Here is a 16,728-nt window from a genome sequence, read left to right on the forward strand (position 1 = left end):
CAATAACACACATTGTTTTGAAGAGAATTTTGTAACTACAATTGTAATGGGATGACAATGACGAGGAAAATAAGATATTTACTCAGTTACAGAGTTGTGCAGAACACACGAATTCTGTTGAACGAGTTATGAAAAGAAAGTTGACTGAAGAAACTGTTTGTTGCAGGCAACAGGGTATTACGACATGGGTTTCCAGGCTCCCACGAGTCTGGCCACAGGCAGGGAAGGTGGCTTGGCTAGTGTAGCATATTCCATGTCTGACGGTCGTTTCACAAGGGCAGACAACAATGCCTCGCCAGTCCCCTCTACTCTTTCACAACAGGTAAGCATTGCCCACATCAGTAGAAGACTTCATTATCTCCTAAAGTAAAAAAAAATTGACTAAGGTAACACATATTTTCTGATCGTTGTACCTTTAAGTGTTTTGGTCACAATTAAATTATATTTTTAAGTTGTGAATATTACTACTTATAGTTTATGATCTTAAAGTGTCATACAAAAGACATACATAATAAAACCTTGCTTCTGTGGTTTACAGATGTTTTACTGTTGACAATAGTAATTCTCATAACAAGGAGCAAAGGACTGTTCTCTTTTACATTTCGGTCTGTACTGTGACAAAAACGCAAAGAAAAGTAGAATCATCCTGTTTTCTTCCCAGTATGTTATGACGTACAGAACCTTGTTTACAGCATACAATAAAATAGCCATTTTGCATCAAACACATGTCAACTGCACTAAAACATCACCTCAGTTTGTTTGTAGTTCTTCTTGTATGATGTTATTTGAAATGAGGATTACGTATAGAAAATAATTTTGGGTACTTTAGTTTCTTGTTATCATAGGAAGATTCACATTAAAAGATTTGCTCGTCTGCATTTTATTTATGGGAGGACAAATAGAAATGGAAAAAAAGCTAAAAAAAGCTGCAAGGCTTTGTCAATCAAAATACAATTTATGATACCAATAGCCTATACCATGTGTACAAAAATTCAGTGACATTTGCAGGAACAGAGAGTCAGTAATCAAACTTTAGATATTTGGCCTTGAGTGTGATGCTAGCTGGCTGTATTAATTACACATATCAAGGCCTCCCTAACAATCAAACAGAACATTTTCAGATGGTTCCTATATGAAAATTGTTCATATTGATCACGTCTGTCACTCCTAAAATTTTATAACAAGTCACAGAATTATCTGATATATCCATTTTCTTGATATGTTTAATTTATAAAGTACCATAGAATGATCTGAACTAATATCACATCTTCTTTATACACGAGAGTTATTCACATATGGAGACAGTTTGTTATTGGTGAAAATTATTGATCCTCTCGTGTGCCCAAGTATAATTGGGAATATTTTTATGGCAGAAAAGAGTACAGTAGAACCCCGATTATCTGTCTCACTATTAACCGATCGATGGATTATCCAACTGTTTTTCTGTCCTTTGTTTGATGCAGAACAAAATATGAAGTTCTGTTCATTTTTTGTACGTATTTTTTTCTAGAAATGGATATTAGAAGCCTTCACCATTTCACACTATGTATAAGAATGCTCCGAAAGCTTCTGGCAACAGGAGCAGTTACTTGTTACTAATGTGAGGGAGTGTTTTTCAAAACTTGTAAAATAGTCACTATCTTCTTTTAAAGAAATGACACCAAAAACCTTCACACAGTTGCAAACCCTTGCACCATCCTACAGTGTTCAAGTGGCCATACTGTTTATTCATTCATTATTAGCACTACAGCCCATGAAGGGCCTGGGGTTCCTTAATCAGTAGAAACCATTCATCTCTATCTTGAGCCCGTTGTCTCCATCTCGCATCCAACTCTCCGCAGATCATCCTCCACATCCTGAAGCCACCTCAACCTTGGTCTTCCTCTCTTCATTAATCCTCCTGGGTGTCCATATAATGCCCGTTTAGGTAGTCGGCCTTCTGGCATACGTTCAAGATGTCCCAACCTCTAAGTCTGCCTTTCTTAATGAAGGAAACTATACTCTGTTCTCCATACAGTTCCATTAGTTCTTTATTTGTTCTACTTCTAAACTGACCATTTTCAAAATGGGGACCATATATCTTTCTCAGGACTTTTCTTTCCCAAACTGCTAGCATATTTTCATTATTTATTGTTAAAACCCAAGCTTCGCTAGCATATGTAACCACTGGTCTTAGAATAGTTTTATAAATTATTTTCTTTGCAGATCTGGATAATGAACCGAGTTTAAATAGTTTTCCAAGCCCAAACATGCACCTATTACCGGCCATTATTCTTGTCTTTATTTCTGAGGATATATCATTATTGTTTGTAATCATTGTACCTAAATATTTAAAACTTGTACAATTTTCAAAATTATGCTGATGAAAGACCACATTGTCCTGCTTCTGTACCTCTCTTCTGGATGTTTTCATATACTTGGTTTTTCTTTCATTTATTTCCAAACCAAACTTTCTCGCTTCTTCCTCAAATTCTTGTAGTGACCCTGATAGTGCTGCCCTTTGTTCTTGCAATTATGGCCACATCATCTGCATATGCTAGATGTTGGGTTAAGCGATTGTATATCGTACCTCCAGGGTGGCCATACTGTTTAACTTCTAAGCAAAATGTGTGTTGTGCTTAGTATCGAAAAAAAAAAAGTGCAAGTAATTGAGAAGTGTGGGAAATAAGAAACTGCAGCTCATGTCGAATCAGAATACGAGATTGGCATTACAACTGTACGATTTAATAAAAAAAAGAAGGATAAAGTGTATGTAGTACGAGAATGTATAAAATACTACTTGAGACCTCTAATCCTGTCTTTCCACAGATAACCATCACAAGGATTCCCTTGGGATTTAAAACCCGTCATTGACAACTGGACTTAAATTAGTGAACTTCTTATCCACTAACTACTCATAGCTTGTTAAACACAATCAATCTTCTTAATGTATCCAGCTGTTTGCTGACAACATAAAGTGCACTATAGTCCACTGTAGTCTATTCAGTTGTTGCTTTTCACGAGAAATGAGGGGAACTTACAACTGCACAATTTAATAATAAAAAAAAAAAAGGATAAAGTGTGATGCTGCTGTTCAGTGTGTTACTCAAATTTCTGAGAAATCTATTTGCATACTTACCGACTCCAAGGGGGCTATATTTAATATAATTAATATGTACCGAACCTATATGCACATAGAATTATTCCAATTCAGAAACAACTAAGTAAACTAAAAGAACTCCAAAAGGAAATAACATTTCAGTGGATACCTAGTCAAGGAAACGAGAAAGTCGATAATATTTCAAAACAGGCAACATATTTGCAACCAAGACCTTTTCAAGTGATATCTCTATCCAATGCTTTTGCTTCAGTAAAGTCTCATTTTACAAACCTATGGATCAACAATTGGTTCTCTTCTGACAAAGGAAAAATTTTACAGTCTTGTTAAACACAAGACCACGAGGAAAATTACGAAACTATAGATCTAAGTATTAGGTCTACACCTATGCACATAATTTATGAAAATCTTTTATGGTATGGATTATCCGATTTTTCGATTAACCATTCAGTCCTCCCCCTCATTACCACAGATAATAGCGTTTCTACTGTATAATAACTTCAAATTAATCAAAATTAATAAAATTCCTCTGAGATTTTCCATATTCGTTTAAAGTTTATTCTCCAATATTACCTTTTGTTCTCCATTATCACCTATCAGATATCCCATTAGTATTTTTTTGTCTCGCTTAGGCATTAAAATCACCTCCCCTGGTTGGTCTAGAATCTATTTTATTTATGGAGTTTAAATGAGTTTGTAATGATTAAAAAAAAATGTAACACTTTCTTCTTTCCATCCCATCTCAGATATACAAATCATAGATCATAGATGTCTTGCTGTTTCATTATTCTGTCACATACAAAGTTATAACTTAATTCTATTTTTTAAGATGTCTTAAAAATATTGATACTCCTGATGATGCTCTCTTATTTTTGGGGATGCCATTATATTATAATAATATGTAACCTTTGTATTCTAATGTGCTTTTCATCTTTCTTTTTTTCTTCTTTGGTTCCGTGTTTAAACAGATACCTATGTTAATTATTTTCAATTCGTCTGTAGTTCATCTTCCTGATATGCCAGTTCTACATTCTTAAGTTTTTCGTACATCCAAATCGTTTTTCATATTATTTGCTGAGATCCTCGTCTTGTGATCAGTCAGGCTATCTCTTGATGATTATCAGTAGTACAATTGTCTCCTGGTCACATTGCGGGTGCTGAACAGGACTAGCTTGATGGTGGGGCTGCCACCTTAACTGCCTTCAAGTCTGCAAGGTACTTTCTTTGGAGAGCCTTCCTAGATGTGTTGCTTCCACTACAGCTGTCAAGCCGTATCCACTCCTAGCTTCTCCTCACCTCTTACCAACCAGTAAGCTTAAGACTAGACTTCCCTGGTATGGTCGTCATGGAACATTGGGTACTAAGCCCTCCTTCAAGGTGAGATTGTTAGGAGAGGAATGCATATTCAGTTATTCAGAAATTGTACTTCGTCTTTCTAGATCTTGTAGTTTCCAGAATTCTGCTTCTTTTCATTTTGCTTGGGTGAAACCAGTATGATTGAAATATGCATCCTTAGAATCAGCCAGTATGGAGATTCTATCTTCCTGAATAGTGATTTGATTTGAAATTCGTGATTCAATATGCTGGTGTAATGTAACACATTGTGTGAAGTGTGGAACAAAAGCTTAAATAATTACAGTGTCATATAGAGGTTGACATACTTTATATAAAATGGGAAGCTCCACCTTCATTAGCACAGAGAAGCATCGTAAACTTCTTAAGAATTGTTTCATGCTTGCGAGAACAGTGAATTGCAATGTGATTTATTTTCTTAAACCACATCTGTATTTGGGCACTGGTCACTTACATCTTCACTTGTGTTTGTTATTTTACTTTATATCTTGTGCAGAAAAATTCATCTGTTCGGCCATTCATCACAGTATGAAAATTACTAAAAGCAAATTGCGAGCATTCTGCCTCTTGGTTTGGATGTTGGCTTGAAGATTGAATGATACTGGTACGATTGGTACCTTAAAATTTTTTATTACCTGCAGCAACATATTCTTTCATCACAGCAGCTTCTATTATCTTTTTGCGCGGCAAGTAGAACAATATAGTGTTTTCTGATTTTATTGTTTTCTCATATTCCTTGATTATCTTGTCTTGTGTTGCTACACCCAAATCTGTTTACCACTGTTTCCTGTAATGTTGTAGCATTTAACTATATTTAAGTGTTTAAAAATAGAATAAAAATGATACTCTTTTTGGGCAGAAGAATGTTATTTTGTGTGATGAACTGAAGGAACTAATTGCAGATGCTTATGAGTGCTGAATGTTCCAAATATTAGAGTGGCAATAAATTAAGTTAAAAAACTTGGATAAAGCTTTTCCCTATTCACAAAACAATACCAAAAAAACAGTAACGAGGTAAGTCCCTCACCCCTCACAGTTAAAAATACTGGTAACATTGAAGGTTGGTGTATTTTAAAATGATCATATGGTATCTATCAATGATATTCATAATGAATCATGACTTTCAAAATAAGTTCCGTTTTATTTTCCGTTGCAGTTTAGACTTCAATTGAACTAAAAATAAAGTTTAAAAAAAATTTTTTTTTTTCTTCAACCTATAAAAGTTTAACCAGAGATTGGAGAGATCTAATAGTTGTGTATTGAGATGCCAGGGGGGCAAATGTTTTAAAATAACAGCCTTATGGAAAACAGCACTATCATCTCAAGTGCATTCTAGAACATTATGATACAATAATTGAAACAGATCTTTAATTGCAGTTTCACAGGATGTATCTGCTGTAGCGAGGCCTCATAAATCATAGAGGAGATTTTAAGTCACAGTAGAGTTCAATGTGCAGAATACCTGTATTGACTTTTCAGAAAAATAAGATATATTTACTTTCTAATTTATTTAAATTCTGATTCTCGTAAAAAGACTCAAATCTAACACCACAATTGAAATCACAGGGCCATTATTTAACTTGACTTTTATGACAGTCGGAAACATGTAAATAAATGACTAGCGAAATGAGGAACATAAATGAAAGTAATTTGTTGGTAAGAGAGGGGAAGACTGGTTTATTGTAGTAAGTGACATTGATCTGACTTTTCAAGTGATCATAATACTCAGCTTACATACATTAGGATATATGGAGAACCATGTGCAGGCAGTGTTCTCTCATTTTATTATAGTAGTGAGATGCATGTTTTTCATTTATTACAGAGTGCAACTCAGGCACATCAGCAGCCAATGTTGAATCCAACAGCATTGCCTCCAGGTTACGCCTATTTCTATGGAGGAGGAATGATGCCAGGCAGCTTTCAATATGGAACACCTGCCATCTACCCGGTATGTTTCATTACATATTATAGTCTGCAGTCCAGTTTCACCAACATTTATCAGATTTTGTTTGATCAACGTCAAATAGTATGCCATTAACATAAACATTTCGTTAACACCGGTCAACAAATTATCAACGATGTCAGTTCCTTAGTTCATGTTTAGAGTGAATAAAATCTATGACTAATTGTAAGAATTAAAAATAAGTACCAAAAAATCACTTACATACAGTGGATTTATTTGATAATTCTAAGACAGGTGCAAGATAGAAAGTGAAACAGCGGCACATGTTTTGTGTCACTATACTTTAAGACATTTTTGACCCTATTTCATCACCATCAGCAGCACTCTGATTTTAGTATCTAGAAATTTGTCTACCATCTTGGGTGGTTTGAGGGATGTATGGGTCAGTGAGGTGCTGTTAAGGATGTAGCACAATGGGCCCATCTTAGTGGTCTAAATGCTCGTGAACTTGTTTGATCTCTACCCATTGCAATATAATCCAAGACCATGCATGTATTGTAGAAGCAAAGGTTATAATATAGAAATGTGATGATTGGTCATTCAGACTAAGAATCATTTGCGTATCGAACACATTTATTGAAAATAAAACTTTATTTTTGTTAGTATGGCGATTTGTGGAAATAAACACGATAAAAAATACAGGAAAAGAATACATAAAGAAAAAAGCCCAATGAAAAGGCATTGACATTGTTTAATTGGAGAGTATTAACACATAATTGAAAATAAAAGGACTGATGGGAAAAGCAATAAGAACTTGTATGCTAGAAGTAATGTCAAAAAAGACAGTATGAAGTTAATGTGTTATGTAAAGTCTAAAAAATCAGTAGTGATCTATTTGTATAGCTAGGATAGTATAAATTTTGTTCAGAATTTTTAACACTTCTTTTGATAGGTGATTTCGTGATGTATCTTTATCATTATCCAGCAAAACATACCCACTATTTCTCCCTAGTAAAGGAATTTATTTCATATTTTACATGCACGCATGCACACATACGAGATTTAACATCTTAACATCAAAATTATGCCCCATTTTGCTGAAATAAATACAGAATTTACATAATAGGTCACAGTGCACGAGAAATAAGGTTGTATTTGACGATGTGTGGGTGAAAGTGCTTGTGTGGAGACTTAACATCACCTTTCCCAATCACAATTCATGACCCAGGGGTGACATAAGGAATCAAACATCATCATTGTAGCAATTCATATCGGATTGTATTCCACGTCCATTTCCAAGTGTGGTGCATTGTGCTCTGTTTGTTCACGGTTCAGCAACGTAGTACATTAATTGACTAAGTTTTACATATACTCATATCATCCCGTTGTCTCAGCAGTTATTCGAAGGCAGTGAAAACAATGATAGTAATAAAGAAGAAGATATATGCGATGCACAATTGGAGACTGACAGTAACAGGAGGTGTAACAATACTATGCTCTCTCATCACAAGGCAGCAGATGTCAATTATCTTATTTCTCATGTACTGTAGAAAGACAAATTTTACTTTTATCCTTATACTGAAGATGATAATTCTGTAATTATTCAGTGATTAGAGGATAGTGAATTCAATCAACAGATTGAAATACCATCTGCAAATATAACCGTTGATTTGACAAATATCAGATATTGTGAACATTGATGAAATGAAAATAAGCTCATAAACATTTGACATATTGGAGTGCAAGAGGTCAAATGACTTTATTGTCAAATGCCTGGCATTAGAAAACAACAACATCATTTTACATTGATAGAATTATCTTGATGATGGAGGGTGAAACTGGTTGTACTGCTTTTCTTGATGTTTACAGATTGTATTGAGTTTTATAGTATGATATGCATTTTAATAGACTATTTTCTTCTCCATCAGCTTGCCTTACAATTACAAAACTTGGGAATGAAAGTTAGAACGCAATACTGTCAGATGCAGAATAATATTGCTATTCTTGTTGACTTTCGAGCATGTTAAAGTAGAGACAAAAGTAATAGGCGGGTTTTACGGAAACGGCTCACCCCACACTTTCTCTAGAGGTTTATGTCCTGAACAGGGAGCCTTCCTGTCCCTGCATTCGAATGTTAGTTATTGTTAGGTGCTCGTCTGTGATTGATACTACTTTGTTAGAGCTTGTTCTCTTGTTCAAATATATCTCATAAACAATATTTTTAAATACTAAGCTTAATCACCCAAGAATCGCTATCATGTCTCAGTCGAGCCCTGATATCATAAATCATACTGAAGGCATTATTTATTAAGTTGGCTGTTTTTTGAAAGAACTTAAAAACTCTGATGACGTTAAAAGCATCCTATCATCAATGCAGACAGCCACTGCCAAGGCCTGTGGCATTTCTCTACAATCGATCCAGAGAATTTGTCCAGAAGGGAGAACAGCACAAAACAATGATGCTGCGGAGGTGGAAATGAATGTATTGTTCAAACTATGTGTGCATTGTTATGATTGAGTACTATGTTCCTTGTAGCTTCAGATGCCTCCTTGTGTGTATTGTTGTGATTGAATACTGTGCTCCATTAGATGCCCTTAACGTGTGTATTGTTGTGATTGAATACTGTAATCCTTTAGATGCCTTCATGTGTGTATTGTTGTGATTGAATACTGTGTTCCTTTAGATGCCTTCATGTGATTGAATACTGTCCTCCTTTAGATGCCTTCACGTGTGTATTGTTGTGATTGAATACTGTAATCCTTTAGATGCCTTCATGTGTGTATTGTGATTGAATACTATGCTCATTTAGATGCCTTCATGTGTGTATTGTGATTGAATACTATGCTCATTTAGATGCCTTCATGTGTGTATTGTGATTGAATACTGTGCTCATTTAGATCCTTCATGTGTGTATTATTGTGATTGAATACTGTGCTCCTTTGGATGCCTTCATGTGTGTATTGTTGTGATTGAATACTGTGCTTCTTTAGATGCGTTTATGTGTGTATTATTGTGATTGAATACTGAGTCCTTTAGATGCCTTCATTGTGTACTGTTGTGATTGAATACTGTGCTTCTTTAGATGCGTTTATGTGTGTATTATTGTGATTGAATACTGAGTCCTTTAGATGCCTTCATTGTGTACTGTTGTGATTGAATACTGTGCTTCTTTAGATGCGTTTATGTGTGTATTATTGTGATTGAATACTGAGTCCTTTAGATGCCTTCATTGTGTACTGTTGTGATTGAATACTGTGCTTCTTTAGATGCCTTTATGTGTGTATTATTGTGATTGAATACTGAGTCCTGTAGATACCTTCATTGTGTACTGTTGTGATTGAATACTGTGCTTCTTTAGATGCCTTTATGTGTGTATTATTGTGATTGAATACTGAGTCCTTTAGATGCCTTCATTGTGTACTGTTGTGATTGAATACTGTGCTTGTTTAGATGCCTTCATGTGTATATTGTTGTGATTGAATTCTGTCCTCCTTTAGATGCCTTCATGTGTGTATTATTGTGATTGAATACAGTGCTCCTTTAGATGCCTTTATGTGTGTATTATTGTGATTGAATACAGTGCTTCTTTAGATGCCTTCATGTGTGTATTGTGATTGAATACTGAATCCTTTAGATGCCTTCATTGTGTACTGTTGTGATTGAATACTGTGCTTGTTTAGATGCCTTCATGTGTATATTGTTGTGATTGAATTCTGTCCTCCTTTAGATGCCTTCATGTGTGTATTATTGTGATTGAATACAGTGCTCCTTTAGATGCCTTTATGTGTGTATTATTGTGATTGAATACAGTGCTTCTTTAGATGCCTTCATGTGTGTATTGTGATTGAATACTGAATCCTTTAGATGCCTTCATTGTGTACTGTTGTGATTGAATACAGTGCTTCTTTAGATGCATTGTTGTGATTGAATACTGTGTTCATTTGTATGTCTTCATGTGTTATTGGTGTCATTGAGTGCTGTGTTCCTCCAGATGCCTCCAGCCACCAATGCCCATGGCAGCACAACCAGCACGCAGTACCCCAAACCGGGGAGTTACGGCTCAGGCTATGGTTCGGGTTATGATGGCCTTGCACAGAACCAAGACTATGGGAAGACTGGCTACGTGTCCAGCAGTCAGTCCCAGAGCAAGGCGGGTGTGGGTGCAAGTGCAGGCACCAGTGGTTCGTCTGCAACTGATCTCAGTGCTACCATGTATGGCAAATCACATGTCACTCTGGGCAAAGTGAATGTGAGTATTTATGCGATACAATGAAAATTAGACTTGTTATATACGTCCTGCATATCTGAAGTTCCTGCTTACAAAATATTCGAAAATGTTTCTTTTCGAGTATTTTTCAGAATCAAGTATTAAATTGTGATGTGTTCAGAGATAGTAAACATTCCAATTGGCTGATGTGAGGACACCTCCCAACATCACACCGCTTCAGATTTGGGTTGAGAAATTCTAATGCTTTTGTAAAACGAGTGATCTAACAGGAATCTAATATTTTGCTCAAGGGGATCTTTTGTCTCTGTATTCGTTGTATTCCCTTTTAAAGTACAGCAGAACTTACTTACTGGCTTTTAAGGAACCTGGAGGTTCATTGCCACCCTCACATAAGCCCGCCATTGGTCCCTATCCTGAGCAAGATTAATCCAGTCTCTATCACCATATCTCACCTCCCTCAAATCCATTTTAATATTATCTTCCCATCTACGTCTCGGCCTCCCCAAAGGTCTTTTCCCCTCTGGCCTCCCAACTAACATTCTATATGCATTTCTCGATTCGCCCATACGTGCTACATGCCCTGCCCTTCTCAAACGTCTGGATTATGCAGGTGAAGAATACAATGCATGCAGCTCTGCGTTGTGTAACTTTGTCCATTCTCCTGTAACTTCATCCCTTTTAGTCCCAAATATTTTCCTAAGAACCTTATTCTCAAAAACCCTCAATCTCTGTTCCTCTCTCAAAGTGAGAACAGTGGACATTAAACAACTGTTGGCAAAACTTTGTACTCAGTCCTTGCTATGTTTGGAGATACAGTAAGGTTTGTAGAAAATCCCGTAAATACGAAACTATTCAACCTATGGGAAGAAGGATGTTAGGTTCATGCAGGACCCTGTTCACCGCACATGTTTGCTACTTATCACCAAGAACTCGTCATTTCGTGTACCGTACTTGTAAAAACCAGTTTAAGTTATTATAGTGTGCATTTTATAAATTCATTTTGTACTATCTTTTCTTTGTAAAAGTATTGTATGCACAGTTTATGGTGTACCAATTTTCACTTAACTTATTCGCGGACATGAGGTTACTTCATTTGCTCCATCCCTGACTTATTTTTATCTTTAAGAAATCAAAAGTTGGTTACTGTAGTTTTCAGCATTGTCTCCTTGTAGGCTGATTAATTTGTCCCATAGCTTCCTGGAAAATATTCTTTCCAACCTCTACCTCCATTCATAACCTCTATCACCTTTTTATTGGCAGAAAAATTTTTTCACGGCAATTGTGAGTTTTTTTGGTGGAGGCGGGGAGGGGGGGGGGGCAGTTTGAAGTCACTCGGACTAAATCTGGTGAGTAGGTTGGGTATTCTGCCAACTGAAATCCTGTTTTGCCTAAAGCAGCAGTAGCAGCATTGGAAGTGTGATTGGTTTCATTGTCATACTGACTTAGTCAAGTATACACGTCATTTTCTGTTAATTTTTTCCTGTAATTTTGATGTTAAATTTGCATAAGTTCCTGTGATAGTAGTTTTTTTTACCGCGGTCACTCCTTTAGAATCCCAGAAAACTGAAGCCAGAATTTTGTCTTTGGATGGTTTGTGTTTTGAATTTGCTGGAAGTTGGAGAATCTTGATATTTCCACTGCATACTTTGAATTTGGTCTTCAGATTGTAGCAACATATGCAGGTTTCATTCATAGTTACAAACCTTTTATTGAAATTCTGTTTGTTCCCTGTACATTGTGATCACAACTCGAGGTTGCTTTTGAGTTGGAGCTAATATTCGTTGTGTTAATTTTTTCAAGGCTAATTCGTTGGTCGAAATATTATGTACTACTATGTTAACATGAATTTTGCGGGGTAACTTTCGGCACTGGACCCTGGATTTGTTTCCTTTGTAATTTGCCTGATATGTGTTTGTCAGTCTTGCACTTCAAGAACGTGGATTTTATGAACGTTTTCATGCTTGGTGGACCATCAGCAAGTTGGTCTTCATACAATTCTCTACCACACTTAGACACAAAACCACCGTTCAACTAAGTCATGTGATATTGCACATTCATTTAGGCCCAATTGTATAAACCATTTAATCTTAGATCAGAGGTTAAATTGATCCTTGTTTCAGCTGAATTTGGAATTTTGTGTTGTATAAAGTCTAATCTGAGTTTAATTTGTCTCAAACTAAAGTCAACTTTGACTGAAGAAATTTCTCCGATTAAGTTAGATGATCCAAGTTCAGTTATTTCTTTTCTGTTCGAAATATACGAGTCACAGATTGTGCAAATAAAATATCCATTATTATTAATATTAATAGATATGTTACGTACATTTATATATATTTCTTTCAATTTCTTGCCTTAATACACAAACATTCTTATATTTTATAAGGCTTTATCGTGTTCAGCAGTATCAAATAACTTAACCTATAATTATATTATGTTTATAACAACCATTAATTATTAATGGATATGATAGGTACATTCATAAATGTTCAATTAACTGTATTACTAAATGAAAATTGTCGTTTTATAAAGCTTTATTATGTTTAGCAATATCAAACACCATAACATGATAACAACTTGGAGAACAGTCAACCTTCTTCTTATTGTCCGCCATTATTTACATTGAAAAAAAAACAGTGTCTCCAACAGAGTGTAATACGGAAAGTCGCCAAAAAGTAGTTGTAAAGTCGCTAGATTTCTCATTATCAACAAAGAAAGATTAAATTTGGTCACTATGGGGTGCTAAAAAGGTCACTAAAGCCCTATTTAAGCAATATAAAAGTTAAAAGAAATTGTTGTTGAAAAAGAGTTAAAATCGCTAGATTGGCAACACTGAACAAACCTGTATAACATGGTCCGCGCATCACCTATTTCACCTGTTTATGCGATGTTGCCAAATCCTTTTCACGTGAACTTAGATTGCATTTGAACCAAGGTAATTTGATCGCAGAAAAGTTTTATACAATAGAAGAAGTGTCTGAACTCGGTTTACTTTTCGATCTTCGATCAAAATTGATCTTTAGTCAGGGAGCTTTATACAATTGGGCCTTAGTCTCACATTAGCTGCACTGAATTAGAGTTGGACTCATGCTACGTTTCTGCAAGTATTTTATGACAGCTGTTTGTTGTGTGTGTTCCATTTTAGCAGCTGCTGTGATGTACCAGAAAGATGTGGACACTTGTAAATCTATTATGTTTATTTTCAAATATAAGTGTGATTACAGGATTTAAACAATATTATTTGCTTTAGAAATGTGTTAGGGATAACACAAATGGACACTCTTCGTACATGCATATGTGAAACATGGGCATTATTACAAAATCACTGAAAAACATAAATTAAGAACATGTAAGTATGTAAGTGGCAAAAAAATGGGTTACACTATTTTACAGATGTGAATCTGTAAACACTAAACATGTGGATAGTGAGAATTGAATGTATTTTGTCTGAAGCCCACAAAAACTGGGTGAACAGTATAGAGCAGAACAGGTTTCACGGTTGACCGGCCGGCTATGCGTGCGGAGATGGGGACTCAAGGCCGTGCGAGGCTGTGAAACCTCTTCTGCTCTATACTGTTCACCCAACATAATGGGGACTTTCTTTTGCATATCATTGTGCCCCCATTTGATATTGATGCATCCCTCATAAATTTTGGATTGCAAGAAGACTAATGGCTTTATCGCCAAATATTAGGCTGTAGAACAATAACAACATGAAGTTCATTCTAGTACAGTTGTGGCAAAAAAAAAAGTCGGACTGACCCTTATAGCTGATTTCAGAGCCTTGTTCACTCCAGAGCACAATAGACTGGTAACTAAGACTTTCGTGGTTCGAATCCTGCCTGGGAAGGAAACTTTTTTTGTTCCTTATTCAAATTTATTCCCAATACTTTTCGATTGCAGCGATATTTTACTACTTAATTAACTTATTATTCCCAGAACATGAATTTTACCAGCAATCGAAAAGTATTGGGAATAAATTTGAATAAGGAACAAAAAAAGTTTCCTTCCCTAGCAGGATTCGAACCACGAAAGTCTTAGTTACCAGTTTATCGTGCTTTGGAGTGAACAAGGCTCTGAAATCAGCTACAAGGGTTGGTCCAGAGTTTTTGCCACTGCTGTACATATGATGAAAACCTAGAACTCAACTTTCATGGCACCCAAGCACTTTCATGGCTTCTATTTCCATGATGCTCCATTTGGATATCTTTTTTTTTTCTTTCCATTTTTTTCCTTCATTTTTTCCTTTTATTACTTCCTTATAAAGTACACTGAGTATAGAATGTGAGGAAACTTGCACTGCTCCTAATCCCAGCTGTAAAGGCTACTCTTACTGCTTGTCATTTTATTACTAGTGACATTTTTTGTAAAGAAGCTGGGACAATATATATTTTAATTTTAAAGTACTACACTTCTCTGGGCAGAATCTGGTGGAAAATAATGAAAAGTTCACTGAATTTTAAAGGCTACTATTATGGTTACTTTATGTTAAAAGGACTACTTTTGAAATTCATTTGCAAGGAACATACTGTAATTTGTAATGTTCTCTGTGTTTTCTACAGTCATATGAGAAGCAGGGATTCCATTCTGGGACTCCGCCCCCATTCAACTTGGGCAGTCAGAGCACACCGATGGGGCCTAGCGGTGCCTATGCCCCGCATCTGTTTATTCCTGCCATGCCGCACCAGCAACACCACTCCACTCCGCTGATCCATCAGCCACTGCACCAGGTATGGCACCATTTGTTGTTGGTTGGTTGAAAACTTATTCACGAAGTATGCATTAAATTTAGTTGGTAACTCTGTCTCTTGCAATTAAATAATGTTGATAAATGGTCAGTTTCACCAACCTTGGTTGAGACAAGTTGGCAAATGTCTTTTTTTTTTTTTTTTTTAATTTATCCTCCTTCATTTACCCCCCAAGTGTCTCCATCAGTAGGTGATGCACCAAAGCTGTAGTTCTCTTAGCTACCTGTAGGTGTTGCCCTTAGCTCATCATGAGAGGGTGAACTACTACATAGCACTGTATGTTGATTATGGTTGTTGGTTAATGGAGCAGTTGTGAAATTCTGACTGAGGAAACAGGAGTACCTCTAGAATCCCTATCACCAAGCACCATCTTTGTCCACCACCAGGATTCGAACCTGGTTACCGCACGGAAAGCTAACACACTAGCCGTTCATCTAATGGTACACCATGTCTAATATTTATCGACAGTCAAATAGCTTATTTTTAGTTCATCATCCTCATCATGATCATCATTAATCTCTGACATGTGGAATCAATTTTCAAATCTGAAGATGAATGTTTGGTCAGTTAAACAGACTACTTGTACATAGATAACTACAAAACGTTGAAGTATTACACATTTGGTCATCTTAAGTACACTGGATGAAAAAGTAAATAGCATTTTCGAACCTATTATACAAATTTCATAAATCCTTTCAGTAAAATGATTGGTTAATTTGGAATGAAATAGAAATGTTCATATTTCTGCAATAGAATATTGTGTAGCTTACCATTTCATAGCAATTTGCTGTTGTATTTTTAAGAGTTAATGTCACATATTCATTTGTTCTAACATTACTACAGTAAAATCCCTTGTATCCGGCACCCAAATAACCGGCAATACCAAAACAACAGCACTTTTGGCCGGGCAAAAAAAAAAAGTTTAAATCTGTCAGATTGTCACAGTCTGGTCTGTCAGTTTTGCTACATTAGGAAGTTCACAAGAACTTTTATTTTCAGTGGATAGTGGATAGTGATCTGTTTTAATAATGAAAATCCGCCACCATGAAATACGAACTTTTTTTTTTGTATGTACCAGTATTTATTCAATTATCCGGCAAAATCTCGTATCCGGAACTAGCCTGGTCCCTTTGGTGCCGGGATTCTACTGTACTTGCCATGCATGTTTTGCTTTTCTGTCTGTAGTCATCATCATCATTTTACTACTACTAGTTAAAAATGTTAACATGTGGAAGAGAACAACCACAAAGATCGCCACCAGCATTGACAATGACTGCTAGATGGTAGTAGAGTTGCTCTATGCAATTCAAATGAGAGTTATAACATGACATCTTCTGCAGTTATTAGATGGCAGTATAGTGCAATTGATAAAAGGTGTTGCCATCAAAGTCCATAAGGATG

General features: G+C 35.9%; 1 protein-coding gene across 2 annotated transcripts in view; it reads left to right on the forward strand.

The window, feature by feature from the left end:
• lig (ubiquitin-associated protein-like lingerer) overlaps nt 1–16,728 on the forward strand; it is a 64,718-nt gene that overhangs the window by 44,772 nt on the left and 3,218 nt on the right. For both annotated transcript variants that reach the window (XM_069825568.1, XM_069825569.1), the window contains exons 14-17: nt 167–322; nt 6,273–6,398; nt 10,346–10,603; nt 15,142–15,309. In XM_069825568.1, the coding sequence (XP_069681669.1) occupies nt 167–322; nt 6,273–6,398; nt 10,346–10,603; nt 15,142–15,309 (708 nt within the window). The remainder of the gene's footprint in view (nt 1–166; nt 323–6,272; nt 6,399–10,345; nt 10,604–15,141; nt 15,310–16,728) is intronic.

The sequence above is a fragment of the Periplaneta americana genome, chromosome 5 (assembly GCF_040183065.1).
Source record: "Periplaneta americana isolate PAMFEO1 chromosome 5, P.americana_PAMFEO1_priV1, whole genome shotgun sequence".
Taxonomy (NCBI): domain Eukaryota; kingdom Metazoa; phylum Arthropoda; class Insecta; order Blattodea; family Blattidae; genus Periplaneta; species Periplaneta americana.